Genomic DNA, 26,988 nt, shown 5'->3' with positions numbered 1-26,988 from the left:
ACTTTTCAGGAAATTTTTAGGACTCAATTGAGTCATGAACGTGACTGAACATATGATCAAAACAAAGCAGTAAAATAAGGTGCAATATGATCATGAAAATCGTTAGTGCAATCAGTAGTTATCAATCGACAAAATAAATCATTTATTTGTCACCATTTCCTCATTTACTGTAGTTATTTGTATTGCTGCATCTGAATTTATAAAGCTGGTTTTGAAATTTCTGAGATTATAAACTCCCATTTCCGCATTGGTTATCTACAGTAAACAAATGATAAAGAGTCTGTGTCTGCTATAAAAACCATGCTCCCATGTTCCTCCTCAAGAGAATTCCTGAGTTTCCCTTTGGTTCACACCTTCAACATGCTGACGCTAAAGCTAAGCGGGATCCTTTGTAAGTAATGATTTAGAATCGACTCAACTGACATGATTTCAGCTGTTCAATTCAGTGTTTCAGTTTGTTTCTGTGTGACTTTGATTTTCAGTGCTGCTGATCCTGTGCCAACATGGTAAGAACGGCAATCGATTAAACATTTTCAAGTACAGAACTACATTATTTATTTCAAGTAATTGTAATATATAATCTTGTATGTTTCCCCTCTGCAGGCATAGATGCACTTGCGATCTGTGAAGGAGAAAATGGGAGCATCAGCTGTCGTGAGTAATTCAGTAGTTTTTAAGTTATATTTTTGTGCCTAAACAGGACAGAATTAGAGAGTCATGAAGCAGTGGAAGAGAATTTCTTAAACTTTACCACAATTCTCAAGACCACAATTTTCTTTGTCTTTATATCAGGTTGGGGATCAATAAGGGTTATTAGAGCCACCTACGGACGGACCGATCGCACAACATGTGCTCATGGGAAACCAACTTCTCAGATCACAAATACGAACTGCAGAGCACCAGTCACCCAAACAATTTCCTCACAGTAAGTTTGACAGATAAAATGTTTACATTTCATTTTATGTATTTTACAAGAGCAAGGAAAATGTCATTCTTATGTCTTCGGTACATTAAAGCTAATCTTAAGTACTTATTATTTTCTGTCCATGAATCAGGTGCAATAAAAAAAAGAGTTGTGTTGTTTCTGCATCAAACTCACTTTACTCTGATCCTTGTGTTGGAACTTATAAATACCTGGACGTGACTCATATATGTTTGCCATGAAGTAAGCCTTTTTTTTTTTTTTTTATGTACAATTTTCATCCTACATTTTGAAGTTTAATTTAATTATTAATCTTGAAATTCTTTAGCTTTATACAAGCTATGTTGATGATAATAAATAACAATCTTTTTTCCCTTTTGTTTTTACTTTATAAGGTGTGTTGTGAAGACTTCTTGTCAACTAAGTGCTTCAAACTCTGATCCATGTCAGCTGTCAATATCTGGAAGTGACTTACAGCTGTAAATAATATTTGTGCAGCCGTATGTTTTGTGTGTTATAAATGAAAGTGATCGTTATTATATATACACAATACATTTAAATATGGGGTTCAGAATAAAATTTTTACAAACCTAATTTTACAACTTCTATATATTTTTTGAAAGCTTTAATGATCATGTGTCAACAAATGTGAATATTGGGAAGCAAAATGTCTCAAAGTAAAATGTTTTATTTTTGTAAATGCATGTCATGGCTTTTTGATTTTGAGGGGATTTTCTCTCATAAAAATGTTAGACACTATTATATCTATGTAAATGTATGAAATAATGTTTAAATGACTATGTTTATCATATTAATGGAAAACAATCATGTGATCTGGCGAGAAAACAACTCAGATTCTAGTAGAAGAATCTACAAAATGTAAGAGTTGTCTTCATATCAGTTTTTATATTTTCTTTAAAGCTGTTTTGTAACAATTTGTATTGTAAAAAACACTATAAATAACGTGTAAAGAATGTCGTAAAACTTTTAAATATACTATAAAACTATTCTGACTATTCTGAGTTTTATTGACAGCCACAAACATACTGTATATACCTTCAAAATCATGTTCAAAAATAACCCAGTTACAGCCACATCAGGAAGTAGCAGTTAAAGTCGTGCATGCGCAATAGAAAGCCAAAACGCTATTATATAACTACTACATACACATGTTCACCTATGGAGAACCAGGAGTGCCACTTAAAAATAAAACAAAGAATCAATTAATTAATTTAATAATTCAAACATAAAAATGTATATAAATGAATCACTTTTTATATGGGCAAATTAATAGACATATTTACGTATCCAAGTGTGAATGAATTCCCATGTATTAATATTAAAATCGTGGCATTAATGTTTTAAATCTGTTGTATTCAATTGCGATATGTTTTAATCAAATTTATTGAATGCATTTTAACATTACTCATCTAATGTTACTTAATATGAAAGAACATTTCTGTTCGTGACTGGTGCTGCAGACTTTTTCGGAGGATTACACAATGTTAAACAATACACTTTGAAATCTTAAAATGAATAACATTTCTGTAATTGTTTAACAATTTTGTAATATTTAGTTTGTTTACTGTGCGACACAGAAGACGTTTTCTCCAATGCAATGACTGACAATACAACCATATGATACACCAAAGCAAAACATAAATTCATAAATCACATCCATTTTATTTGTTCACTGTACTCCAAATCTTCAGAATCCATAAGTTTGTAAGGAACAGATCCAAATTCAGCCCTTTATCCATCAATTTTCATCTTCATTCTCAGCACGACCGTCAGTCAAAGCTTGTGCTCATTAATAATAATTCCTTACATTTATATAGCGCTTTTCTGGTTACTCAAAGCGCTTCACATACAGAAGGGGGAATCTCCTCAACCTCCACCAATGTGATTCAAATTTGAAAGTTGCGCCCTCGAGAAGCGATAAGACATAGGGTGCGTCCCAAATTCGCATACGTATGCACTATTCTATGATGTATTTAAGTACAAATAGTGTGAGTAGTGCGTTCACATTGAAAATTACAAAAAGAAAAAGTGCACTTTAAATACCCGAATGATGCACTAAATGAATGGAAAAAACAAAGTGTGGAATGTTGGACACTTCGTGCAATCAACTTTCGCAGCTTTAATTACATGGCGGAGGGGGAAGGGGTATCTGATGTTAAATGACAAAATAACCTTATACAATTGACATACATGGATGAGTACATAGTGTATAAATGCATAGTGAATAATGTCATTTGGGACGCAACTATAGTTTACGGCACTGATATAGAACGCTCATTGGTTCTCACCTGCTTCGTCACAGATTGTGACATGCCGTGTTTCAGTGGATTGACATTTCAAATGAGTGTACGTCTTCATGGAGAGAAGCCGGATGTATTAATAAATTAAATTCTGCTCTGTACCCTATAAAAAAACTATTACCGCCAGAGAGGACTGCGACTGCAACTCATCATCATTTGAACTACTTTTGGTACCACTTTTGACATTTTCGCAGTGAATAAATTATTGTGATTACGCTTGTTTGTATGTTATTCTTTTTATTTATAACAGTGTAGTTGTAAAAAATGGTTATGTGTAGGTTTAGGGGTGGGTGTAGGTGTCACAGACACGTCAGGTTCCACCTCCCTCCAATACCCACGCACACAATCACCAGAGTACTAATCGTCGCCACCTGCACGTCATCAACTCAGCAATCACCTCCACCTTAAAAAACCCCACACTCACACACAGTCACTGTCCGGTCTCGTTTGTACCACATCTCCATGTGTACTTACCTTAAGGACTCCAATCTGCTACTTACCTGTCTCCAGTCTTCGTGTGCTTCTCCAACTGTGTGTGAGTGTTCCCAGTCTTCAGTCTCCAGTCTCCAGCGTGCTCCTCCATATTCATCCTACAATCAACAAAAGGACAGTATCAATTCTTCTATCAACATACTAAGCTTCTGTCATTGCCATATACTCACCGTTATCTCTGCTGATATCAATAAAACATTGTATTTGCTTTTACATCTGCCTCCGAGCCGTCTCTGAGACCGGACCATACCAACTGGATATCAGCATGAGTTCACAGGATCCATTTCAAGAGCTCGTTGACGCTTTGCGCCGAGCACTCACCCCACAACCACTGTCACCGTCACCCTCACCTGCTGCCGCTTCCACATCCACTTCTTCCACTCCTCCACCGATGATGCACGCCAGTCCCATGGCCAAACCGGCGCCCTACTCTGGATTGGCGGAGGATTGCAGCGGTTTCCTCCTGCAATGTGAGTTGGTCCTGGAGATGCAACCGCATCTCTACCCCACCGACATGGCTAAAATAGCGTTCATAATCTCCCAACTGCAAGGCAAGGCTCTCCAGTGGGCCGACTCTCTCTGGACTCAGAAAGGCTCCGTGGTTAACCCATCCAAGTTAGGGCACACACATTAGGAGCAGTGAGTAGTGAACACGAACACGAACACACACACACACACACACACACACACACACACGAACACACACGAACACACGAACACACACGAACACACGAACACACACGAACACACGAACACACACGAACACACGAACACACACGAACACACGAACACACACACACACACGAACACACACACACACACGAACACACACACACACACACGAACACACACACACACACAACACACACACACACACACACACACGACACACACACACACACACACACACACACACACACACGAACACACACACACACACACGAACACACACACACAGCAAACCGTGAAAAAGACAAGCACTAAGGGAGCGCTGTAATATAGCCACATATTTATAATAAAATAAATTCAAACCATGCCAACTGTTAGTATCTATTTATTTATTTATTTATTTTATAACCTGTAATGATAAATGCATTATACAAATATATATTTTCCTCCCTGCATGTCCATGTTTCCTCTCCATCTCTGTTGGTGCTGACATTGTTTGTGAAAATGTAAAGTGCGTCTATTTACGTCTACTATCATTACTTGCATTTACAACGTTACATGCCTGCATGTTGAATGATATTTTTCTCCAATGAGTGGGAGAAGGAGGCAGGATGTGGGAGGACGAATTACAGCGCTTGTATTATTGCACTGATTGACACTCTTTCTACTCACAGCTAATAGCCAATCAATGTATTGGAGAAAACGGTGACCATAAATGTAAAGAAACAAAGTTGCTTATCATATTTTCCTAACAAGCAACAATATTTTTTTTTAAATAAGCCCAAAAAACCGCAACCCGCGACCCGTGATTTTTTTTTTTTTTTTTTTTTACACGACTTGCCAAAAAAAGAAGCCCAAAGTTGTGTACTATAAGCGGACTTGGCATATACGTTTTCTTTCCCTCATGGAGGAATTACTACATCCTGACTCTCTGAGCAATACAAAGACTGTGCATACCTAAACACATCTGCAACTGTGAGCATAAGTAAAATCATGCAGAAAATTAATAAAAACATTTCTTCCACATCGGCCATTTTGGAAGGTTCATTTACTTAATAGTTTGGTGTTCACTGTTTATTGCTAAAAGACAAAACAAAACAAAACAATGTTGTAAACTATATTGAGAAATGTCCAACAATGTTGCAAAAAACTGTGAAGTAGATATAAAATATATGCAAAATTAAACAGCTAAAATAATGTTTAGTTTGAACTGATTTTGACAGATGAATGTTTCTCAGACCTCCCTTTACTGAACATTTGTTGAAAAATCAGTACCTATTTCATAGTTTGACTGTTTATCTAAATGTGCAGAAGTGTTTTTGAATCTTTCTAAAATGAGTGTTGTTCAGCATCATGAATGAATGAAGAATAAACACCAACCTCTTTGTTCTTCAGTATCTTCAGTGTGTTTCATTCTGCAGGGTTCTGGATCACTCATGTTCTCACTGTCCTCTTTAAAAAACTCTGTCTTTGCAGATTTCAGCTCTTCCTGATGCTCATCTGATGGGAATATTACAGCATTTATTGGAAAACTGATGTGGGAGGAGCTTTACTGATGATGAACTAGTGGAAGGAGCCCATTTCTGACAAAATCAAAAATATATCAGTTGCTAAGTTTTTTTTATTATTATTATTATTATTATTATTATTATTAATAATTGAAGCTGCAAGGGGTTCAAGCATTTAAGGCCTTTAAGCACATAAAAAGGTATTATATTTTATTCAGAAAGCATGTAAACACTTCAATCATAGATGGAAAAGACTATTTACTATTCCTTATTAAATTGCCTCTATTAGCTGTAAATAGTCTTTTCCATCTATGATTGAAGTGTTTACATGCTTGCTGAATAAAATATACCTTTTTATGTGCTTATATTGTCTTCTTATTTTTACTACAAGCCTGTTGTACCATCTAAATGATGGCCAAAACTATACAGATGAGTTATTGAAAAAATAATACTGTAATTTATCACAATATGACCCTAAAACAACAATAATACAGAAACACTACACTAACAAGATAGATAAACTACTCTACAACACCATATATCCAAATTAATCTAAATATAGTTTTAGATATAATCTAAATAAGATAATTCTATCATTAACTTGTTAGTTTTGTACAGAAACTGACGATGATCATAAAAACTTTAGAAAGAGAGAAAAAAAGAGCACCACAAAGCAACATTTAATGTTTCCAGACTCAAACTATATGAACATACAGTTTTAAAATATCTCACCTGGCTCATTACAGGCTCGATGTATTTAGCAGTCTCTGTTCCAGTTTAATAATGTAAAGTAACTAACTAAGTTGACAAAGAGATAGAAAGATAGAAATTTAGAAATCAAAAGATAGAAATGAAATGGCAACACAACAGCAACACTATTCACATCAATTCCCCTCACAGGTCTCAAACTTTGACTTTTGACATTCAGTAAAAGTTCTCACCCCAAACAAAGAAACAACAACGTAAACGAACACACAAAATCGCTCAAACAAACTGTATAAAGTGTGTTTGATGGTTGTGAAATATGAGAAATACCGTGAGCTGCTCTCCTCACCTCAGAAGGCTCGACGCTGACTGAAACTGAACGCAAACGGGGCGCTGCAGTTTGGAGAAATGGGCGTGTCCAAGGTTTGTTTTAGGTTTCTCATTGGTGAAAGGAGCTTCTTGTTGGTCAATCTGAATCTGTGCAAGGAGAAAATAGGTTAGCGATGTCACGTGTCTGAAAAAAAATAACAGTGCAGCTGCAGAGATAACACGAGCTGTCCAAAACACTTAATAATAACATTGTATTGTATAATAACAACTGTTTCAAGAAGCTTGTAAGCACAGGGATTCACTCATTTCAGGTGCTTTGAGGGATGTGTCTGGATGTGCAAATGATTTACTTTGTTTCCTCGATTTATAAACCATGAAAATAATTTATAAATCGAAGGAACTAAATAGGAAATCGTGCGCACGATTTTTTTTTTTCTTGCATGTCATATCCGTAAATGCACTTCAAGTGAGTAACACAATAATTTGGATTAAAATATTAATTCAGATTAAATGTTTAGGCAGCACATCAAATATTACATTTCAATTGAAATCCTGCTTTAGGGTTATTCTACAGAAACGTCCACTTTTGGTATGACAAAATGTCTCAAAATGTAAATGTATTTCTTTTTCTAACATTTAAACTTTGGCAATATGCATGTATTTCCTTTTAGATTTGTCTTTATGATCACTTTTTGTCTGTTGTCCCAAAGATAGCTACTTTTAAATGTAATATTTGTAACCAGATGAAACAACTGTGATCCTACTGTGGTTTACTCCTAGAAACTTAAAAGGAAATCATGCAGACAACTTGGTTGAGTTCACTGGAGGTCAAATTAATGCATATAATTTAGGCCAGACTCAACTTATTTTACCTAACGTGAGAATAATAAATAATAAGGTTAAAGGTGTTAAGATCAAAGTACACAGCACAAAATAATATCTATGGAAGTGAAGGCACTAGTAGTGACGTTTGTGAAAGAAAAACTCTTGTTAATTTTTCATGCTTTTACTCATATGCTCTGGGACATTGTGTAATGTTTGTTTTACGTAAAATTGCTTTGAAGTAGTGGAAGAACAAAATATGGTTTGCAGCTTAAAGAACAAGATATGGTATGGAAATGTGGGCCATGTGTGAAAAGTTGCAGCTTTACAGTGGGTATGGAAAGTATTCAGACCCCCTTAAATTTTTCACTCTTTGTTATATTGTAGCCATTTTCTAAAATCATTTAAGTTCATTTTTCCCTCATTAATGTACACACAGCACCCCATATTGACAGAAAAACACAGAATTGTTGACATTTTTGCAGATTTATTTAAAAAAGAAAAACTGAAATATCACATGGTGCTAAGTATTCAGACCCTTTGCTCAGTATTTAGTAGAAGCACCCTTTTGATCTAATACAGCCATGAGTCTTTTTGGGAAAGATGCAACAAGTTTTTCACACCTGGATTTGGGGATCCTCTCCAGTTCTGTCAGGTTGGATGGTAAACTTTGGTGGACAGCCATTTTTAGGTCTCTCCAGAGATGCTTAATTGGGTTTAAGTCAGGTTGGTTTATTAATTATTCTAACACAAACTAATATCTAACACAAAACCACACACCTACACGCACATTCATACACATTGCAGAAAGAAAGAGTTTTAGGAGAGAGTGAAATGATGAGCATGATTTCTAGCAAAATGTGCACTTCATAAGGCCTGATCTGAACAAACAATGAATCATTAATTGAACATGATCATTACAAAGGCAATTATAAAAATTAAAGATTAATTGAAACATTGTTGGAGCATCAAAAAAGCATCTGTTATCAAGTAAGTGTCAGACCGTATATTACAAATAAATTATAATACCAAACAAATGTTATTTTTAACATTTTAAATCTGTACATTTCAAGTACAGCCATACTCATCTGATGAGAAGTGTCACTCTTATTATATCTGTGATCAAGTGTTTAGTAGTATTTTTTTTTTCTGATTAGAAAATAAGGCCTATGACATCTTACTGATAATGATTCATCATGAGACTGTTGTGTGAGTTAATAAGTCAGATGACACAGTTTTGCTGTTGTATCATTTTCTAATCCAAACACAGCACAGAGCGGCTGAGTGAATGTGGTCTGGACTCTGTGGATGAGGCTCATTGTGTCTGAGACGCTGTAGAAGGACAAAATCCCTGCGCTGTGATCCACATACACTCCTATTCTACTGCTGGACACTACAGGGAGTTCAGTCTCAATGTTATTGTGCCAGAATGAGCAATAGTCTGGAGAGCAGAACAAACACCAGGACTGATCATTACGTCCAGCTGCACTCGGAACACCTTCTTCCTTCCTGCTGATGCTCTTATACGTTACTGCTATATCCACTCCTAATCTCCCATCTCCACTCCACTCCACCTCCCAGTAATAGCGTCCAGTCACACTCTCCACACACAGCGCCTCGGTCCAACAATCAAATCTGTCTGGATGATCAGGATACGGCTGATATGTATCAGCGAAAGCGATTGCTGTGTTTCCGTCAGACAGACGAAGCCAATTATTCACTGAGTTTGGATCCAGAGTCAACAGGTGGAAATCTAATGAAGATAAATGAATAATTGTTTATTTTTTTTACATGCAAACATCAATCTGAATGAATCCCATTCTTAAAGATCTGTTTATACTGTATGAACTCTGACCTTTGCACTCTGATTCATACATTCAGAGTTGATTCATATATTCAACATATTTCAACATATGTGTCGGTCTCCGTGTTCAGAAACTGAACCAGAAACGTTTCAGTCCAGTTGAGCCATCAATGTGATTATAAGTGCTACATGTGTTTTTTTTAAATGCCATCACTAGCAACTAATTGCAAAAAAGATGCAACTAATTAATAATAAAATTCGTTTATGATTATTTTCATTAATGCATTAAAACAGTCAAATTCTCCCACTAGACTGGATTTTAAACTTGTGTGTGTTTTCATGTAACTCACATTGTAGAAACTCCTCTCTGGTCTGATATTCAGGAGCCAGAATGACCTGGACAGTTTTCACTATGGAAAACAAAAGTTCAATTATCATAAAAGTGTGATTGTCTAAATATCGAGAGCGTTTTATGCATTTAATAAAAGGGGCTGAAATTTTTTGTTAATAATGAATACCAAAGTTAAAGTAGCCTACGCGTTGTCCTGATTCAGTATGAGATGGTCATTTTTTCTGTTTACTTTCGGTTTGTTCGATTCATTAAAACAGAAATTAACACAACTTAACATTACGAAAGAGACCCTAAAACTCATAAAAATTTGAACAAACTCTCAATAAAGAGCAAAACGCAGTCATATTAAAGCCCAGTGTACTCTGAACTCACCTGTATCTGCAGGAAATCACCACAAACAGCCGTGCGAGAGTTTATCCAGTTTGTTGTTGTTGTTGTTTGACTCTTTGAATAAGGATAAAAGATCCGTCCATCGATCTGAAGGTATTTGTGGCGTTTCCAGGCGCTTCTGATCGGTGAGAAGAGAGCTAAAGTAAGAGACGTATAATCAAGAGAAGAGGCTGTGAAGTCAGAAACTTTCTGCTTCCCGTAGTCACCTGATCTGAGCTTCCATTTTAACTTGCTGATACCTCATATTTACCACATTAAATGTAATATGAATCACATATGCATATTGATTTTTCATGTAATAAAAAAGGGGTCAGAATAAACAGAACTGGACGTGTTATAATAATAACAAAACGCATTTAATTTGAGCATCAAAAACAATCTACTCATCAAGTACAATTTCGTTTGAACAAACACCTGAGTTAGCAAAAAAGAAATGAGTGTGAAATGTGTGTATTATGATCATGCAGGAGAAGATGGCGCTTTTTTAATATACATTGGCAAAAATGTGTTTGTTGGAATACCCAGGTTTGTTTGTTTGTTTGTTTGTTTGTTTGTTTGTTTTATACTAAATTCAAGGGCTCCCATACTTTCTCAACCATGCACCGTGAATGATTACTTGAAGTATTTAATAAAAATGTGAAAAATAACATTTTCTAGTTTGGTCATATTGTGCTTGACTAAATCAAGATCAAACCACATGTGATGAGCAATGCAGAAATCACGGGGTTAACAAACTTCACAAGAAAACAATTCTTGCCACTGTATTTATTAAAAATATCTCATTGAGAGATTTGTCGACAGTCAAACAAGAGATACATCAAACTCAACATTCATTATACTACGCTAATTATTAAATTCATCTGATAATAAATTTCATTTTGGTAACACTGTAGTATAGGGAACACATAAACTATTATTGATTTTTCCCTCAATAAACTCCTAAATTACTGCTTAATAATAGTAAGGTAGTTGTTAAATTTAGGTTTTGGGTACGATTAAGAATGTAGAATAAGGTCTTGCAGAATAAGACATGAATGTGTTTAATAAGTAAGTACTAATAAACAGACAATATTCTAGTAGTATGCATGCTAATAAGCGACTAGTTAAAAGACCCTAAAAAGTGTTACCTTTATTTTATTATCATACATTCCACTGTGTAGAAGTTTTTTATTTATTAAAATAAGACCCATGAAATCTTACTCATACTGATTCAAAATTTGATATGACAAAATAATCAGTACAATTTAACTTAAAAGTTATAATAGTAGTGAATATGATAAAATAATCAGTAGAATCTCTATATAATTTAATTGGTCAGACGACACAGTTTCACTGTTGAGTGCATATCAAATCCAAACACAGCATATAGCGGCTGAGTGAATGTGGTCTGGACTCTGTGGATGAGGCTCATTGTGTCTGAGACGCTGTAGAAGGACAAAATCCCTGCGCTGTGATCCACATACACTCCTATTCTACAGCTGGACACTACAGGGAGTTTAGTCTCAATGTTATTGTGCCAGAATGAGCAATAGTCTGGAGAGCAGAACAATTTCCAGGACTGATCGTTACACCCGGATACACTCTCATTACTATTTCCTTTCCTCCTGATGCTCTTATATGTCACTGATATACCCACTCCTGATCTCCCATCTCCACTCCACTCCACCTCCCAGTAACAGCGTCCAGTTACACTCTCTCTACACAGCACCTGTCCCCAACAATCAAATCTGTCTGGATGATCAGGATAGCGCTGATTTGTGTCAGCAACAGTGATCACTGTGTTTCCCCCTGACAGACGGAGCCTGTTATTCACTGAGTTTGGGTCCAGAGTCAGTAGAGTAGAATCTGAGGGAGGTAAATGCATAATCAATCTTTTATGAACTTCCATAATCAATATAAAACATTAGTGGGTCTATTATTGTTTTATAATGATAAATTTGGCCTTTTCAAAAAAAAAAAGGTAAAATCATCCATGAAACATAAATCCATTTCAACCAATCAAAAATAATTTATTTTATGGCTGTAAAAAAATCTATGCTAAATATTGGGGCGGAGGTAACATTTTACTTCTTATTAACATAATAATGTGTTACTGTCATTTATTTTGCCTATATGCTTTAAATACAGTTATTTGTTCATGTTAAAATTACATAACTTGTATTATAAGCATGAAATATAGTTAATGTAAAATGTAAAACCCTAAATTTCATTTCATATATATTCTATCAAAATTAAAATGATAAATTGCATTTTAAGTAATTAAAATAATTAAAATAAGTCCAAAATCATGACTGAAGATGTGTTATTGTCTGGTTGACAATGTATTTTGCAAGTCACAAATAACTTTTGTGTAATGAATTCATCAAGTGCACCATTGTACAGATTTTAACTTATTTGAAATGAAACTCTTCCACTAGACTGGATTTTAGGCTTGTGTGTGTTTTCGTAGTTACTCACACTGTAGAAACTCCTCTCTGGTCTGATATTCAGGGGCCAAAATGACCTGGATGGTTTTCACTATGGACAACAAAACACATTTGCTGTTTAATTCTGACATTGAGAGGCAGTTGAACATACAACATTTTTATATTTATAAGGGCTGTCAAAAATTCATTTCTACTATTAATTTAAAAAAAAAAAATGTAATGTAGGAACTGTGGACGAACCAGACAAATGAATAATTCAGATGATTCTTTCAAAACATAATTCTAATTCAGAATTGAAGTTCCGGCTCCAGCCATCTACAGAGAAAACCAATGCTTATTACTTTTTACGATATTCATGTTTCCTGACAGAAAGAGAAGTGACAAACTCAGCTATTTGTGACAGCAAATGGTCACCTAGAAGATAAAGAGTCTTTGTTCACCAGATCAAAAGACAGAGAAACACTGCAGGCCCTTTTGTTTCTCTAAGGGACTGAACTGCACAGAAAAAAAAAAAAAAAAAACACTCAAGACTGTTCTACAACTAAAACTGTATCAAAATTGTTCCAAACAATTTTAAATGGACTTATCAATCATCTTTTAACTGCATACATGTTACATCATGTGTCCACAAGTACTACCTGTAACCAGTTTTGCCTTAGAACACCCACAATTCATGTAAATGTGATAACTCTTGAATGACTGACTGAAAGTATGCCTTATTTGGAATTGATTTAATTCTTTCCCCTTTTCTAAATCCTGACTTAAATGAAATCTGTTTAAAACGTATCATATTTAATTTAATAGAAATTATGTTAAAATGGCACTCTCTGCTAAAGCAGAGACAGGAAGTAACACCTATTCATGATTGGGGGCAGAGAAAAACCCTTTTGAAACAGGACGATATCTCATTGGCCAAAACTCCTCTGAGGTGTGACAAACAACAAAGTTTAAATAGTCATATTGCAAGAGAGACTAGTCAAGAAGACAAACGAAAAGACAAGAACCAAGAACTATGGAGTAACAAGAAGAACAGACAAGCAGCTCATTCAAGCCATCCAACTTTCACTCACTTTTCTTTTCTTTTACTTAATTTTCATTTCTACTGAAAGTCTCATGTTCTAAGTTTTTCCGCTTCAACTTTAACTCCAGCGACAAATAGACTTCCTTAATTTTCTAGCAAGCTCAAACGTGATTGGGTTCTACCCATAGACTACACAACATGGACCTTTAAGACCCTGCGACAAATCATCGAGTTGGAAAACCCTTCTCTGCACGCCGACGAGGGAAATTCACATTTAAAGTCGACTAAAGCAAGTACCCCAGATTAAAACTGAACTGGTGCATTTAAATGAATGATTCATGGTTCGTTCAGGTCTTTGAAGTGCATTGCTAGGAATTATGTTCATCATATCACTCACTCTCTCTCTCTTAAAACTCTTTCTGTCTCATTTCCTTTCTTACTGCAACACATATGAATGAATGTGTGTATGTATGTGTGCGTTTGTGTTAGATTAGTTTGTGTTAGAATAAATAAAGTCTCTTGTAGATTTTAAAGGAAAGTGTCTTGTATTATGTGCTTCTAAAATTTAATGTCTTAAAATGTCGATCTTAAAGTTACCGTGCTCTAATCAGTATTTTCACGATTGTTGGATATTCATATCCGCTACAAGAGCTTATTACGGCTCGAGCAAATGAACGCTGGATGACTCAGTTGCTCAGTCCTAAACTAAACAACTCTTTATAATTCCCTACAAATTATTTCATTTGAGCTAATTTTACTTCCTGTGTTTTTCCTTACAGTATTGGTGGACGAATAATTGATAAAGTATTAAAATATTGATTCTTAATCATTTACGGTTAATCCAGTTCTTAAAAATGTAATCTAGTTACACTTTTGATTAATTAATTGGGTGTTTCCCTACAGTAAAAAACACAGGGAAACCAGGAAACACGGAACAGCTACCGTAGCAGCTACCGTAGACCATCGACAGACAAATGAACTATAAGTAAACATCTGATGCTTTCAATGATGTAAACTTTGTTGAATTTACATACAGTGCTGGAATTGAAGATTGTGGAGACACATTTATATGGCTAAGTGTAAATGGAACAGGTTTAACAAATCAGATAGTTATATCTGATCAGAGACAATGCATTGAGTGACCCAGTGTAAACAGGCCCAAAAAGAAAAAGAAAAAATCAATTACTGTTTTTGAGTGAATAACTTTTGTAGCTTTAATAAGGATTAATCTACAAACCCGATTCCAAAAAAGTTGGGACACTGTACAAATTGTGAATAAAAAAGGAATGCAATAATTTACAAATCTCATAAACTTATATTTTATTCACAATAAAATATAGATAACATATCAAATGTTGAAAGTGAGACATTTTGAAATGTCATGCCAAATATTGGCTCATTTTGAATTTCATGAGAGCTATACATTCCAAAAAAGTTGGGACAGGTAGCACTAAGAGGCCGGAAAAGTTAAATGTACATATAAGGAACAGCTGGAGGACCAATTTGCAACTTATTAGGTCAATTGGCAACATGATTGGGTATAAAAAGAGCCTCTCAGTCTGGCAGTGTCTCTCAGAAGTCAAGATGGGCAGAGGATCACCAATTCCCCCAATTAATATCATCCAAAGATTCAGAGAATCTGGAACAATCTCTGTGCGTAAGGGTCAAGGCCGGAAAACCATACTGGATGCCCGTGATCTTCGGGCCCTTAGACGGCACCGCATCACATACAGGAATGCTACTGTAATGGAAATCACAACATGGGCTCAGGAATACTTCCAAAAAACATTGTCGGTGAACACAATCCACCGTGCCATTCGCCGTTGCCGGCTAAAACTCTATAGGTCAAAAAAGAAGCCATATCTAAACATGATCCAGAAGCGCAGGCGTTTTCTCTGGGCCAAGGCTCATTTAAAATAGACTGTGGCAAAGTGGAAAACTGTTCTGTGGTCAGACAAATCAAACTTGTTCTGTGGTCAGACAAATCAAAAGTTCTTTTTGGAAAACTGGGATGCCATGTCATCCGGACTAAAGAGGACAAGGACACCCCAAGTTGTTATCAGTGCTCAGTTCAGAAGCCTGCATCTCTGATGGTATGGGGTTGCATGAGTGCGTGTGACATGGACAGCTTACACATCTGGAAAGGCACCATCAATGTGAAAGGTATATCCAAGTCTAGAACAACATTCTCCCATCCAGGGTCTCTTTCAAGACCTTGCATTTTCCAACATGACAATGCCAAACCACATACTGCATCAATTACAACATCATGGCTGCGTAGAAGAAGGATCCGGGTACTGAAATGGCCAGCCTGCAGTCCAGATCTTTCACCCACAGAAAACATTTGGCGCATCATAAAGAGGAAGATGCGACAAAGCAGACCTAAGACAGTTGAACAACTAGAAGCCTGTATTAGACAAGAATGGGACAACATTCCTATTCCTAAACTTGAGCAACGTGTCTCCTCAGTCGAACAAACAAATTTGTTCGCTCTAATTGTAATTCGTAAGAATTAAACTTTCCCAATATCAACAAGCAGATTGGAAAAATAATAGCTCTCCTAAGTTAAATTAACCAAATTAAGAGCAAAAGATCAACCCTGAAGGGGTTTAAAAATGTGGTTAGATGAGGTCCGGGAAAAAAGGTCAAAGAATATTCAGTAATGCAGACAAGCAGCAGAAAATAAGTCGGCAAAAGGAAATAAATAATTGTGCTTGTGTTGATGGGAGTTTCCAGAAATGCACTTTCGTTTCCAGCTAAATATTTTAGCTTTTTTTAGATTAAGGCTGGATAAAGTGACACACTTGTCTTGGTCTCCTCTGTGTTTTGAGATCACTGAAAATAGAATGAAATGCTAAAAGTAAAATGTATAAGACCTATTATGACCTAATTCCTTTTTTATCCAAAGGTCATGATAACTCGTTTCTGCAACAAAACATTTTTTTAAAGTCATAGGTTAAAACATTACTTATGTTTTTAATTGCGCTTCATGATAAAGGAAATCACATTTTAGTTAATGCATTGAGTTTAATGAAAGGGTTCAAAAACAGAATAATCCTGCTAGCTGAGATGTTGGAGATGTCTTTAACTGAGGTCAGAGAAAACTATTCACACAATGTTACAACAGCCGTGTCGATCCCTGGTTGTCACAATGCTGTTTACCAGTAAACTTGAGCAACGTGTCTCCTCAGTCCCCAGACGTTTGCAGACTATTATAAAAAGAAGAGGGGATGCCACACAGTGGTAAACATGGCCATGTCCCAACTTTTTTGAATGTGTTGATGCCATGAAATTTAAAATCAACTTATTTTTCCCTTAAAATGAACATTTTCTCAGTTTAAACATTTGATATGTCACATGTTGTATTCTGAATAAAATATTGAAATTTGAAACTTGCACATAATGCATTCTGTTTTTATTCACAATTTGTACAGTGTCCCAACTTTTTTGGAATCGGGTTTGTATATTTAATTTATATAGTGAAGACTGTGCAGGGTTATTTTACATTGAGTTTATTTAGTTTCTGTAGTATTTGATATTTATTAAAATGGGTTTAATGTTGCAATTATTTGTGATTAATTACAGAAACATTTGTGATATTTTCTTTTTTCTTTTTCTTATTTTTTGATTGATTGACAACACTAAAATTTAATAATTGGTGCAGAACTCCTTTCTGATAATAAATTAGTATTTACCTCTTCCAGATATCTTTTCTGTCTCCTCGCTGCAGAACTGCAGCAGTTTGTCTCTGAGTTGAGAGACAGATTTCACTACTTCATCAAAGGACAGATGAGAACTGACAGTGAAACCGTCTGTAGATCCAGAGAGAGAGAAAGACGAAAAACTCTACAGACACAAAAACACAAACTCCCTGTAATTCCAGAAGCTTGTTAAAGTCCTCAGTGTTTGATAAGATCTGTGTTACCTGGAGGAAATGAACATGATCCTGTGTTTGTGAAAGCTGCTTCATCTCAGCGTCTCTCCTCCTCAGATCATTGATCTCCTGCTCCAGTCGCTCCAGTCGTTCTTCAGCTCGACTCACTGCAGCTCGTTCCTGATCTCTGATCAGCTGAATCACCTCAGAGCGACGTCTCTCAATGGAGCGGATGAGCTCAGTGAAGATCCTCTCACTGTCCTCCACTGCGGTCTGTGCAGAGCGCTGTTACACACATCACAATCACACAGTGGCTTCAGTGGGACTAGAAGAGCTCCAGCACTGGAGGAAAGTCCAAACTGAGACTCAAACTTCTTCTCCAAACTCACCTTATGAGACGCCACAGCCTCTCTCAGCTGCTGAAGATCTTTCTCTCTCTGCTGGATTATCTTCTGGATGTTTCTCTGTTTCTCCTCAAAATGTCTCTGCAGAAAAACAAAAATATGATTAATACTACACTATCATCCAAAACTCTGGGGTGGATAAGAATTTTTTTATGTTTTTGAAAGAAGTCTCTTATGTTTTGATAGAAAATAGAAAACTTAGAAAATAGAAAAAATTTACAATTTTAGAGTTAATTATATCAGTTTCTATGATTGAAATGAAAATCACATGACAAATTAGAGAAATGACATGAACTGTCATCTCTCATGAGATCCAGTATGAAGCAGTACCTGTTCCTCTGTCCTCGCTTCTGCAGTTGATACAGTGTCATGATATTTGTGTTCATCCACCAAACACAGTGTACAGATACACCGCTGGTCAGTACGGCAGTAAATTTCCCGCATTTTATCATGTCGAGGACAGATCATGTCCTGCAGTCGTCCAGTGGCGTCCATCAGATTGTGTCTATTACCTCTGAAGAGATTCTCATGCTGTTCAAGGTGATTTTGACAGTAAGAGCTTCGACACTCCAGACACGACTTCACTGCTTTCTGTTTTCTTCCAGTGCAGGAATCACAATGAACATTTCCAGATCCAGTATGAGGATGACGACGACGAGCAGGAACAGGAGGAGGAACAGGAGCAGCTTGGAGTCTCGTCTTCTTCAGTTTCTCCACCATCTCAGCAAACACCACATTCTTACCTAAAACTGGTCTTGGTGTGAAGGTCTGTTTGCATAATGGACATCTGTAGATTCTCTTCTGATCCTCCTGATTCCAGCAGTCAGTGATGCAGCTCATACAGTAACTGTGTCCACAGGGAATCGTCACTGGATCCTTCAGTAGATCCAGACACACTGGACATCTGAACTGATCCTGATCCACAGAAATACTGGCTTTTGACATTTCGCTGTATGAACTCACAGACAGAGATTGATACACACTGCAGTTTGACAGTTGAAGTGGAGTGTTTATATATCCTCCTGATTACATGCTTGAGAAACAGGTTTTTCTGTAGGGAGTGACTTACTGTAAGGCATACAGTGTTTTTTTTTTTTTTTTTAATGATAGCTGATGCAGTATGTGAGCATAATAAAGATGTGTCACTGGTTTTCATAATTAATTGATTGAAAGGTGACTAAATGAATGAAAGTTTGTTAGCTGAAAGGTTTAAATTCCCTAAATTGATCGTGATTAACTCAAACCAAATTTGTTCGCTCTAATTGTAATTCTGTAAGAATTAAACTTTCCCAATATCAACAAGCAGTATTTGGAAAAATAATCAGCTCTCCTACAGTTAAATTAACCAAATTAAGTAGCAAAAGCATCAACCCTGAAGGGGTTTAAAAATGTGGTTAGATGAGGTCCGGGAAAAAAGGTCAAAGAATATTCCAGTAATGCAGACAAGCAGCAGAAAATCAAGTCGGCAAAAGGAAATAAATAATTGTGCTTGTGTTGATGTGGAGTTTCTCAGAAATGCACTTTCGTTTCCAGCTAAATATTTTAGCTTTTTTTAGATTAAGGCTGGATAAAGTCGACACACTTGTCTTGGTCTCCTCTGTGTTTTGAGATCACTGAAAATAGAATGAAATGGTAAAAGTAAATTGTATAAGACCTATTATGACCTAATGTCCTTTTTTATCCATAAGGTACATGATAACAACATTTCTGCAACATTATAAAAACATATTTATTTAAAGTCATAGGTTAAAACATTACTATTATGTTTTTAATTGCGCTTCACTGATAAAGGAAATCATATTGTTAGTGAATGCACTGAGTTTACTGAAAGGGTTCAAAAACAGAATAATCCTGCTAGTTGAGATGTTGGAGATGTCTTTAACTAAGGTCAGAGAAAACTATTCACACAATGTTACAACAGCCGTGTCGATCCCTATGTGGTCACAAGGTTGTTTACCAGTAGCTCCTCACTGCAGTACACGAGATCCTGGGGGCAAGGTTGGATCCAGATCCAGGGGGTGGAGACAAATAGGTTTAGGAATCAATGTTTGGTGTAGACAATCAATACTGTGATGACCAATAAAATCTTAAGAATCGGTTGCAGGGTGGCATTGGCCTGGCTTCTGACGTCACACTTGGATGTGGGCCGGGTCGGATGTCCACCGCAGCGAGATGCTTCTCATATTTAAAGTGAGAGGAGTTGGATCTGGATCCAACCTCGCCTCCTGGATCTCATGTTCTGCAGTGAGGACCATCTCCTGTTTACAGGCGCTTGTGTTCCATTGTGATGCTGTGTTTTTGACCTCTACGCTAGATGGCGCTGTTGGACAGGTCAATAATAAAACATTTTTCTGTTTACTTCTGCTTGTTCAACTAAGCAAAACTGAAACTAACACAACTAAAGCAAACATTCAGAATGATAATCTAAAAAGTCATAAAAATGGCAGTAAAACTTGTATAAACTGTCAATAAACTGCACAATGCAGCCAAAAATCTCAGCTGTGAACTAACAGTTACTCAGTTGGACTCTGAACTCACCTGTCTGCAAATTGATTTCTGTGAGTGTTTAGTTGTTGTTGTTTTTTTGTTTGTTTTGTTGGTTCAATTATATTTAGTTAAATTATGACCAGTGATGATCTATGCATCTTTTTCTGGCGTTTCCAAGCATTGATCGGTGATTAAGAGGCCTGATGGACACTTTCTGCTTCCCGTAAAGTCACCTGATCTAAAGTACACAGTGAAGTTAAACAGAAAGTGTGAAATGTGAAATGTACCATTATATGTGTGTTATTAGTTATACACCCAGTTTAGACATAATCAAGGAGGTGTTTACATGATTTTCTTGTTTCTCTTGTTTTTAGTTTTGATTTTCTTGAATATTTCGCATTCATGGAACTAGTACATACTTATGTAAGACTCTTCAGGCCAAAATGTTAATTAAGATCAGACTAAATTTATCACTAAATACAGAAATCCAACATTTACAATCTTATCAGTTTCATTATCATTCATTCTCAGATTTTACAGCCATTATACTAATTTAATGTGAAACTGTAATAAACTTGTGATTATTACACATTCAGTAGTTTTTTTTTTTTTTTAATTAGAAAATATAATTTACTTGGTTAGACGACAATTTAATGTGAAACTGTTAAACTTGTTTATTACACTGTTGAGTTTCTATTAAATCCAAATGCAGCATAGAGCGGCTGAGTGAATGTGGTCTGGACTCTGTGGATGAGGCTCATTGTGTCTGAGATGCTGTAGAAGGACAAAATCCCTCCACTGTGATCCACATACACTCCTATTCTACTGGAGACATTGACTACAGGAAGGACGGTCTCAATGTTATTGTGTGTGAATGTGCAGAAAGTGGGAGTGCAGTACAATCTCCAGGACTGATTGTTACATCCAGCTAAAATCTCATTACTCTCTCCCTTCCTCCTGATGGTCTTATATGCAACTGCTATAGCTGCTCCTAATCTCCCATCTCCACTCCACTCCACCTCCCAGTAACAGCGTCCAGTCACACTCTCTCTGCACAACGCCTGCCACCAATGATCAAATCTGGCTGGATGATCAGGATAACCCTGATCTGTGTCAGCGACAGTGATCACTGTGTTTCCCTCAGATAAATGGACCTAATTATTTGCTGAGTTTGGGTCCAGAGTCAACAGACGGGAATCTGATGGAGATAAACACATAGTCGATAATGACCTTCCATCATTAATATAACACATTAACCATTATAAAACTGCATGTATTAAACTATATATATATATATATATATATATATATATATATATATATATATATATATACAGTGGGTACGGAAGATATTTGGACCCCCTTAAATTTTTCACTCTTTGTTATATTGCAGCCATTTGCTAAAATCATTTAAGTTCATTTTTTTCCTCATTAATGTACACACAGCACCCCATATTGACAGAAAAACAGAATTGTTGACATTTTTGCAGATTTATTAAAAAAGAAAACCTGAAATATCACATGGTCCTAAGTATTCAGACCCTTTGCTGTGACACTCATATATTTAACTCAGGTGCTGTCCATTTCTTCTGATCATCCTTGAGATGGTTCTACACCTTCATTTGAGTCCAGCTGTGTTTGATTATACTGATTGGACTTGATTAGGAAAGCCACACACCTGTCTATATAAGACCTTACAGCTCACAGTGCATGTCAGAGCAAATGAGAATCATGAGGTCAAAGGAACTGCCTGAAGAGCTCAGAGACAGAATTGTGGCAAGGCACAGATCTGGCCAAGGTTACAAAAAAAATTCTGCTGCACTTAAGGTTCCTAAGAGCACAGTGGCCTCCATAATCCTTAAATGGAAGATGTTTGGGATGACCAGAACCCTTCCTAGAGCTGGCCATCCGGCCAAACTGAGCTATCGGGGGAGAAGAGCCTTGGTGAGAGAGGTAAAGAAGAACCCAAAGATCACTGTGGCTGAGCTCCAGAGATGCAGTCGGGAGATGGGAGAAAGTTGTAGAAAGTCAACCATCACTGCAGCCCTCCACCAGTCGGGGCTTTATGGCAGAGTGGCCCGACGGAAGCCTCTCCTCAGTGCAAGACACATGAAAAAACACCTGAAGGACTCCAAGATGGTGAGAAATAAGATTCTCTGGTCTGATGAGACCAAGATAGAACTTTTTGGCCTTAATTCTAAGCGGTATATGTGGAGAAAACCAGGCACTGCTCATCAACTGTCCAATACAGCCCCAACAGTGAAGCATGGTGGTGGCAGCATCATGCTGTGGGGGTGTTTTTCAGCTGCAGGGACGGGACGACTGGTTGTAATCGAGGGAAAGATGAATGCGGCCAAGTACAGGGATATCCTGGATGAAAACCTTCTCCAGAGTGCTCAGGACCTCAGACTGGGCCAAAGGTTTACCTTCCAACAAGACAATGACCCTAAGCACACAGCTAAAATAACGAAGGAGTGGCTTCACAACAACTCCGTGACTGTTCTTGAATGGCCCAGCCAGAGCCCCAACTTAAACCCAATTGAGCATCTCTGGAGAATGGCTGTCCACCAACGTTTACCATCCAACCTGACAGAACTGGAGAGGATCTGCAAGGAGGAATGGCAGAGGATCCCCAAATCCAGGTGTGAAAAACTTGTTGCATCTTTCCCAAAAAGACTCTGCATTAGATCAAAAGGGTGCTTCTACTAAATACTGAGCAAAGGGTCTGAATACTTAGCACCATGTGATATTTCAATTCAGTTCAGGTCTTATATAGACAGGTGTGTGGCTTTCCTAATCAAGTCCAGTCAGTGTAATCAAACACAGCTGGACTCAAATGAAGGTGTAGAACCATCTCAAGGATGATCAGAAGAAATGGACAGCACCTGAGTTAAATATATGAGCATCACAGCAAAGGGTCTGAATACTTAGGACCATGTGATATTTCAGTTTTTCTTTTTTAATAAATCTGCAAAAATTTCAAAAATTTTGTGTTTTTCTGTCAATATGGGGTTCTGTGTGTACATTAATGAGGAAAAAAATGAACTTAAATGATTTTAGCAAATGGCTGCAATATAACAAAGAGTGAAGAAATTAAGGGGGTCTGAATACTTTCCGTACCCACTGTGTATATATATATCAGGGGCGTTTCCTCCGAGTAGGCAAGGGAGGCAGTGCCTCCTCAAAAAAAATAGGATGAGAAAATAATCCATATCACATATAAAACAACACAAATATTACAAATTATGACATTAAAAAGAGCGCAAGTCACGCGTATTTCTTAAGGAACACTGCCAAACAGCGACACCTGCAGGTAAAGTTACACAGAGGAGTCATGCTTTACAGTCTATGGAGTCGTGCCTCCCTTTCGTCTCATAGAAAACCATTTAAAATCATCAGACCCCCGGCTTGCGGTGGGTTTTGTGGGGGGTAATTGAGAATGAATGGAGGAAAGTCACGTGAGAGGAGGCAATGTCTCCATCGTGCTATGATTGGATGTAATTGGTTGTGTTTGGATATGATTGGCTTGTGCGATAAATCCCGCCTCTTGTTGACGTGCATGCTCTGTGCGTCAGTTTGACTGAACAAATGATGGCGTCAATCGGAAGACTAATTGAAAAGTAAGTAAACAGATCACCCAGTTAGATATCACCGCTTTATGTCATGTCAAAATCAAACTTGAAATGGACTGAAAGCATGATGACTGTGTTTTTTTTTAGTGCAATCAGCTTGGTGAAATTAAAAATACAAGAATTCGCGGAGCATGACTGATGATCCAAAATATCCTAGGTTGACAATTAAAAAGAAAAACCGCAATACACAAATAAAATATATTGTTTAAATTATTATTGCCTTTAGTTATTATTTTGGAATGAATGTAGAAATGCTTAAAACACTAACTTGATGAGATTGACTTGGTTTTGATAAATAGAACATTACATTGTTAATGTAAAATTACAAAATAGAATTGTATTTTGTTTCTTTTTTTCTTTTTTGATGTACTGTAAAGTAATGTTCATTTAACAAGGAAGATGTGTCAACTTTAAGAGTAATGCACATGAATTTACATTGATTCATAAAAAAAAAATGTGCCTCCTCATTTCAGAACAGCACTGCACGCCACTGATATATATATATATATATATATATATATATATATATATATATATATAATGTGACCAGTCACGGAAAGTAGGGACACAAGTCGGTTCTGGGGCATTTTGAGTTATTCACAGATTCTGAAAGTGTAGTCTCCAAGCTTTCCAACGATGTGTAACACATGGAAATCTGATAATATTTGGAGAAGTTGTGGCCATTTGAAGGTAGGCACTCAAAAAACCTCAAGAGGGAGAAAAACCCCTTTAAAGTTTCTGCAGTTCTCAACTGTTCTCACCTGCTGGGAGTGACAATAGGGCTCATTTACATCTCATTTAGATAAGCCATACCCCCTGTAAAGCTCCCCCTGTTAATGTGGGGACACATTTCAAGTGAGAGCAAGGTTACATCGTGTTACCTTGTAAAATACATTGTTACAGTTTTCATGTGTCAAACACAACTATGCAAAAAGCTTTTTTTTTTTTTTTTGCATTTATTTTTGGCCATATGACAGAGGTCTGATATTCTATTTGTCATATTTCTGTTCTGCAAACATATTTCTGTTCTAAAACTGAAGAATATTTGGTACATCCTATACTGTATTCTAAAATGATCTGATATTAACTTTTGCATGGATTTTATTGAAAAGAGCTTAGGCTCACGTAACCAGTCATTTCACAGTGTATATATATATATATATATATATATATATATATATATATATATATATAGTGTGTGTGTGTGTGTGTGTGTGCGTGTTTTTTTTTAGTAACTCACATCGTATAAACTCCTTTCTGGTCTGATATTCAGGAGTGCCAATGACCTGGATGGTTTTCACTACAGGCACCAAAATACATCTGCAGTTTAATTCTCACAAAGTAATTGATCTATTTATATATTTAATGAATAGTGCTGAACTCATCTCTGAGAATAAATTTGTATTTACCTCTTCCAGATATGTTTTCTATAGTCTCTCTGGAGAACTGGTGCAATTTGTCTCTGAGCTGAAACATAGTTTTCACTATAGCATCAAGAGACAGATGAGAATTGAGAGCTAAGCCTGTTAATCCAGAGACAGATGGCAAACTCTACAAATGCAAAGACAAAAACACAAACTCCCTGTAATTGCAGAAGCTGTTTAAAACCTCAATGTTTGAGAAGATCTGTGTTACCTGAAGGAAATGAAAATGATCATCTATCTCTAAAAGCTGCTTCATCTCAGCGTCTCTCTTCCTCAGATCATTGATCTCCTGCTCTATTTGCTCCAAGAGTCCTTCAGCTCAACTCACTGCAGCTCATTTCGTGATCTCTGATCAGCTGAATCACCTCAGAGCGACGTCTCTCAATGGAGCGGATGAGCTCAGTGAAGATCCTCTCACTGTCCTCCACTGTGGTCTGTGCAGAGCGCTGTTACACACATCACAATCACACAGTGGCTTCAGTGGGACTAGAAGAGCTCCAGCACTGGAGGAAAGTCCAAACTGAGACTCAAACTTCTCTTCTTCTCCAAACTCACCTTATGAGATGCCACAGCCTCTCTCAGCTGCTGAAGATCTTTCTCTTTCTGCTGGATTCTCAGCTGGAATTTTCTCTGTTTCTCCTCCAAATGTCTCTGCAGAAAACAAAAGTCAACACTAAAGTTTTTTTTTTTTTTTGTCCATAAGACTTTTGTTTTTGAAAGAAGTGTCTTATGTTTATCAAGGCTGCTTTTGATCAAAAAACAATAAAATCATCTATATTGTGAATTTTTAAAGAAATAGTCAAATGTAAGTCACCGTTATGGTGATCAGTGTTTGTTATAGTTGGGCTCTTAACTCTTGACTTTTTAACATTAGATTTTGTCTGGCTGCTGTAACTGAGTTATAACAGCCAGACAAGCCAAGAAATAATGTGTTGTTGGTTATGTTTTGACAATCATCATGTGACTGATCACTGATCTCATTGAAAGCCTAATCTAAGCCTAGGCAGATTTACATTACTGATTACTGCAGCCCTGTGATTCTACAACTTAAGATCTGGCATTTTCAATATAATCAGAAGGATTTTTTTAAGTTGTTCTGATCAAAAAAAAAAAAAAATGAATCTCAGATCAACCTTAGCTTCGGTGCGCACGCATAAAAAGCAATGCAAAACAATAATAACTATGATTGGGATTGCATACATAACATTATAATTGTATATACTATTGTAATAAAAAGTATGGGTTTAGTTGCCATGTTTCAGCAACCGTTAACTAACCTTCTAGCAAAGCGCTTCAGTTTACGGGTGTTCATTCAGCCTCAGCTTCAGCGCATGCAGCTCAAACAGCAATGATGTTACTGTAATATTAAAAAAGTTTAATTTTTTTTTTCCAAATACATCAAGGC

General features: G+C 36.5%; 2 protein-coding genes and 1 pseudogene across 4 annotated transcripts; 1 reads left to right on the top strand and 2 right to left on the bottom strand.

Annotated features, from left to right (window-relative positions):
- Positions 1-285: 285 nt before the first annotated feature.
- LOC125248401 (L-rhamnose-binding lectin CSL3-like) lies at positions 286-1,929 on the top strand. The gene is made up of 6 exons (XM_048160260.1): positions 286-391; positions 483-506; positions 604-654; positions 793-925; positions 1,056-1,165; positions 1,318-1,929. Exons 1-5 carry the CDS (start codon positions 301-303, stop codon positions 1,162-1,164), a joined length of 408 nt encoding a protein of 135 aa, XP_048016217.1. The 5' UTR covers positions 286-300; the 3' UTR covers position 1,165; positions 1,318-1,929.
- Positions 1,930-8,405: 6,476 nt separating this feature from the next.
- Positions 8,406-19,040, bottom strand: LOC125246697 (tripartite motif-containing protein 16-like protein). Of its 3 annotated transcripts, XR_007179950.1 has the most exons (8): positions 18,371-19,040; positions 18,026-18,121; positions 17,688-17,921; positions 17,458-17,608; positions 12,773-12,832; positions 10,298-12,160; positions 9,924-9,983; positions 9,444-9,522 (listed from the first exon to the last, which is right to left on the bottom strand). XR_007179950.1 is itself a non-coding variant. In XM_048157665.1 (6 exons), exons 1-6 carry the CDS (start codon positions 18,983-18,985, stop codon positions 8,984-8,986), a joined length of 1,695 nt encoding a protein of 564 aa, XP_048013622.1. In that variant the 5' UTR covers positions 18,986-19,039; the 3' UTR covers positions 8,406-8,983. The 3 variants fall into 3 exon arrangements, 2 of the variants coding, with proteins under 2 accessions (XP_048013622.1, XP_048013614.1); XM_048157665.1 differs by lacking the exons at positions 9,924-9,983; positions 10,298-12,160 and having other exon boundaries at positions 8,406-9,522; positions 18,371-19,039; XM_048157657.1 differs by lacking the exons at positions 10,298-12,160; positions 12,773-12,832 and having other exon boundaries at positions 8,406-9,522; positions 18,371-19,039.
- A 2,164-nt stretch (positions 19,041-21,204) lies between these two features.
- On the bottom strand, positions 21,205-26,217 carry LOC125277001 (annotated as a pseudogene).
- Positions 26,218-26,988: the final 771 nt, after the last annotated feature.

Source organism: Megalobrama amblycephala, linkage group LG1 (assembly GCF_018812025.1).
Source record: "Megalobrama amblycephala isolate DHTTF-2021 linkage group LG1, ASM1881202v1, whole genome shotgun sequence".
Taxonomy (NCBI): Eukaryota; Metazoa; Chordata; class Actinopteri; order Cypriniformes; family Xenocyprididae; genus Megalobrama; species Megalobrama amblycephala.
This window is presented reverse-complemented; position numbering and strand designations above follow the sequence as displayed.

What these genes read in the sequence shown, in the direction of transcription:
- LOC125248401 (XM_048160260.1), top strand. Translation starts at nt 301, where the DNA reads ATGCTCCCATGTTCCTCCTCAAGAGAATTCCTGAGTTTCCCTTTGGTT. An exon ending in AAAGCTAAGCGGGATCCTTT is followed by an intron (nt 392 to 482) that starts GTAAGTAATGAT and finishes TTTGATTTTCAG; the next exon opens with TGCTGCTGATCCTGTGCCAA. An exon ending in ACCCAAACAATTTCCTCACA is followed by an intron (nt 926 to 1,055) that starts GTAAGTTTGACA and finishes TCCATGAATCAG; the next exon opens with GTGCAATAAAAAAAAGAGTT.
- LOC125246697 (XM_048157665.1), bottom strand. Translation starts at nt 18,985, where the DNA reads ATGTCAAAAGCCAGTATTTCTGTGGATCAGGATCAGTTCAGATGTCCA. An exon ending in ATCATGTTCATTTCCTCCAG is followed by an intron (nt 17,609 to 17,687) that starts GTAACACAGATC and finishes TTGTGTCTGTAG; the next exon opens with AGTTTTTCGTCTTTCTCTCT. An exon ending in AGAAAAGATATCTGGAAGAG is followed by an intron (nt 12,833 to 17,457) that starts GTAAATACTAAT and finishes TGTTGTCCATAG; the next exon opens with TGAAAACCATCCAGGTCATT.